The 4145-nt window shown below is 63.9% G+C and overlaps 1 protein-coding gene across 1 annotated transcript; it reads left to right on the plus strand.

The window, feature by feature from the left end:
- Positions 1-7: 7 nt before the first annotated feature.
- On the plus strand, positions 8-3400 carry TMC6 (transmembrane channel like 6; the record flags this gene model as incomplete). Its single annotated transcript, XM_010162379.2, has 10 exons — positions 8-159; positions 305-386; positions 746-843; positions 994-1089; positions 1804-1808; positions 1880-1950; positions 2198-2331; positions 2731-2907; positions 3078-3156; positions 3329-3400. Coding segments are annotated over 10 exons (966 nt in total), but the record flags the coding sequence as incomplete, so codon positions are not given.
- Between the last annotated feature and the right edge of the window lie 745 nt (positions 3401-4145).

Here is a 4145-nt window from a genome sequence, read left to right on the forward strand (position 1 = left end):
GGCGCGGGGCAGCGGCGTGCGGCAGCAGGAAGCCATCCTACTGGTCCTGCCCTTCGTGGTGTCGTTCCTCAACACACTGATGCCCCACCTGTACAGCCTCCTGGCTCGGTGGGAGAGGCAGGACTCCCCCGTGGCACAGGTCTACGTGGCAATCTGCAGGTGGGCTGGCTGGGACCGGGGCGGAGGGAGCGTCCTGCACCCCCCCTGCACAGGGGATGGCTTCGGGGCTGGGCATCCTGTCTGCAGGGCTTGGCCCCTCCATGCCCAGGGCTCAGGGGCCCCCGGCCCTGCTTCTGCTTCCCAGGAACCTCATTCTGAAGATGGTGGTCCTTGGTCTGCTCTGCTACCAGTGGCTCAGCCGGAGAGTTGTCTGCTCGGCAGAAGAGGTCAGCATTGCCGTGCGGGACCGGGCTCAGCACACGGTGCCCGTGTGAGCTGGGTGGGCCACACCGTCCAGACCATCCCTTGCCCATGGAGTGCAGAGCAAAGGCGCTGGCACCAGCAGGGGCAGGGGTCTGGTGGGAGGGGGTCTGCCAGACAGCACCGCAGGCACCATCTGCTCCTTTGCTGGGGAGAGGGGGGGCAACAGCTGGATGGGGGCACCTCAAATGCGGGGTGGCTGGAGAAAGGGGTGCAGGGGAGGAAAAGGTCCCACAGCCCCTCATGCCCCATGGGAGCCATGGGAGAGTCATGGGGAGCAGAAGCCTCGTTGCCCACTTGATGCCACCTTTGCTTGTCTCCCCAGTGCTGGGAGACATGTGTGGGGCAGGACCTGTATCGCTTCGTGGTGATGGATTTCATATTCACCCTGCTGGACATGCTCTTCGGGGAGCTGGTCTGGAGGTAACATGCCCTGGGAGGGATCCCCCCACTGGCACATCGTCCCCAGCACGGCCCCCGGTGCACCCAGGCTCTGCCGCCGTCTGAGGGGAGGACAGATGCCAAGTGTCCCCCCCAGCAGCAGCGTGGGAGCAGAGCTCTGCTTCTTCCCAGGCTGATCTTGGAGAAGAGGCTGAAGAGGAAGCAGAAGCCCGAGTTTGACATCGCCCGGAACGTGCTGGAGCTGATCTACGGGCAGACCCTGACGTGGTGAGACATCTGCCTGGCACGGCTTGTTCCTCTGCTGGCAAACGCCTCGTGGTCCCCTGGGAGCCCTGTGGCTGCAGGGACCGGTCATGGGGAGCTGCTTCTTTCACTGAGTGGGGTCATGGGAGACCCCCCAGCCCCACATGGGTGGGATGAGGGAGTGGGGTGCCCTGGCAGTCACAGCACCTGGTGCCAGCACCTTACAGCCACGACCCACACGCTCACCGGGAGGTCTGGCTTTGGCCACAGGGGACCAGCAGCAAAGCATCCCAGCACTGGTGCAGTGACCCCTGCCCAGCTGGTCCCCTCCAGAGCTCTGGGGAAGGAACAGGCTCCGGTGCAAGTGCAGCCCCTCTTGTTTGTCCAGCCCATAACGGCACTCCCTGCGCCGAGGGGCCCCCCCCGCCCCAGCCGCTCGGGTCCTGCTTTGTCACCCCCCACTGCCTTTCTGCAGCCCCTGGCCTCACACCCCCTGCCCGAGGAGGGATCTGTGTGTGGGCTGCTGTTTTCCCACAGGTTGGTGAGATCCCAGCTGCTGCCCAGCCCCAGCACGGGCTGTGCAGTGAACCTGGCACGGGGCATCATGTCTTTGCTCTGCTTTACGAAAGCCCGACCGCAGCCGGGCCGGTGCCCTCCTGCCGCTGCCCCCGGCTCTGCCACCGCTGCCGCCCGCGGGGCTCAGAGCCGGAACGAGCTGCTCTTCCCCGTCTCTCCCAGGCTGGGTGTTCTCTTTGCGCCGCTCCTGCCAGCCGTGCAGACGCTGAAGCTGCTGCCGCCCTTCTTTATCAAAAAGGTGTTCTCTTTGCGCCGCTCCTGCCAGCCGTGCAGACGCTGAAGCTGCTGCTGCTCTTCTATATCAAAAAGGTGTGAGTTGTCCCCCCCAGCTCTATGTGTCCCCGCCACGGGCAGCCCTGCAGCGACGCTGTGTTCTGCTGCAGAAGTGCCGCGCCGTGCGGCGAGCAGCACCGTCCTCACAGGAGGGACGGGGTGTTGCTGGGGACAGGGTGTCCCCAAGCTCGTTCAGCTCCCAGTGGGTGGGAGGGATGGGATGTTGGGATGGAGGCCACGTCCCAGGAGACAGCAGCACATGGGACTCTGCTCCTGTCTGCAGACCAGCCTGATGCAGAACTGCCAGTCCCCCAGCAAGCCCTGGCAAGCATCTCACATGAGCACCATCTTCATCACCCTGCTGTGCTTCCCCTCCTTCCTGGGTGCAGCCGTCTTCCTCTCCTACACCATCTGGTCGTGAGTACCCGCTGGGTCACAGCTTGGAGCACAGAACTGCTGGCTGCCAGTGAAGGAGAGGGACCTGGGGAGACTGTCCCTCCCCAGCCCTGATGGCACACAGAGCACATGGCACCCAGCACAGGGCTGTGCAACCCCACCCCAGGCAGGGGGATGCTGCCCAGCCACTGGCCATTGCACGGAGCATAGCAACGGTTGGCCTGTGCCCACTTTTCCCAGCTGTTCCCAGATGTTGCTGATGCAGGACAAGGGGATGAGGACCCCCTCGTCCAGCCATTGGCAATAGCTGGGGCAGGCCAAGCTCGGTCCCTGGAGGGGTGGACATCTGAGCCAGGCAGCGCCCTGGGCTGAGCTGGGCTGTTCATCGCTCCGACCGACCCCATCGCTCTGTCTGCTCAGGGTGCAGCCGTCAGAAACCTGTGGTCCCTTCCAAGGGCTGGAAACCATCTACAAGTCAGGGAAGACCTGGGTACAGGTGCTAGAGAAGTCCAACCCAAACATCACCTGGTTCACGTGGATCCTCCAGCACGTGGTGGAGAACACCTTCCTCCTGTTTTTCCTGTCCGGAGTCCTGCTGTGAGTACAGACCTGAGACTGAGCCCTGCGCCCATGGTTTGAGGGTCCCTGTCACGGCCCTGAGCCGGGGCATCACTCCAGAGCCCTGTGCCCTGGTCTGGTGCCAGGAGTGTGGCATCCCCCAGCTTCCTGCCCCGGCTGCCACCTTCCCATCCTGCCTGTCGTTGCAGAGCTGTGACCTACTTCAACATCCAGGTGGTTAGAGGCCAGCAGAGGATCATCCGCCTGCTCAAGGAGCAGATTGCCAACGTGCGTGAGCTCCACACGCTGCCCCTGGCCGGTCCCAGCAGTCCCAGCTGCTCCATGCCCTGGTCCAGCCCTGGGATTGCTGGATTCGGGCTCTGGCCCCGACAGTGCTGCCACCTTGGACGTGCAAGAGCACATCCCACGGCTGCTCACTGCACTGTCTCTGCTGTTGCAGGAGGGGGAAGATAAAAGATTTCTCATTCAGAAGCTTCACTCCGTTTATGAGCAGAGAGAGAGACGCGCCTGAGTCCCAGGTGAGGCCAGCGTGGAGGGGAGAGGGGGCTGCCAGGCTGCTCGGAGCTCGGTTGGGCACATGGACATTCCTCTGCTCCAGGGCGGAGCGGCACTGCCAGGGCCAGCCCAGCTGCAGCAGAGCCGCTTGCCAGGGAGCGGGAAGGTGCAGGAGCTGATGGGCTGAGCCAGGCATTTCATCCCCCCTCGCTCCACTGGCACAGGCGGCAGCGTGGCTGGGGATGCAGGGCTGAGCGTGCTGGGTTGGTGCCTGGGCTGCCCAGCCTGTGCCAGGGGATGCTGGATCCCCACTGCTGCTGCAGCTGGGGATGGCACCAGCTGCCACCAGAGCCAGGACAGGGCAGGGGACAGGGACATTTATAGAGCCTCCTCTCTGCTTTCAGCGTGGGGCAGTGCTGTCTGCCCTGGCAGCTGATCCTCCGGGTCTCAGGGACTGTGTCTCTCTCAGTTGCAGAGTCCCAGGACAGGACAGGACAGGACCCTGCTCGCCACCAGGGACTGGATCTGTCCATCTTTCGAAGCCATCACGGCACGGTGCTGGGAGCAGCGGGACCATGGAGTGCTGAGGAAGGTCCTCTCTGGGCTGCAGCAGCCAAGGACCCATTGGGCAATGTCATTTGGCAGCTCCAGGCAGGGCTGGCTCACCAGCACTGCCCTTCTCCATGGGTGGTTACTGGCAGCAGAGAACAATTCCCACCTGCAAACACCCCACCCAGCCCGGAGAACAGCTTCGGGCTGTT

This window comes from Antrostomus carolinensis, unplaced genomic scaffold (genome assembly GCF_000700745.2).
Source record: "Antrostomus carolinensis isolate BGI_N321 unplaced genomic scaffold, ASM70074v2 scaffold36472, whole genome shotgun sequence".
Taxonomy (NCBI): domain Eukaryota; kingdom Metazoa; phylum Chordata; class Aves; order Caprimulgiformes; family Caprimulgidae; genus Antrostomus; species Antrostomus carolinensis.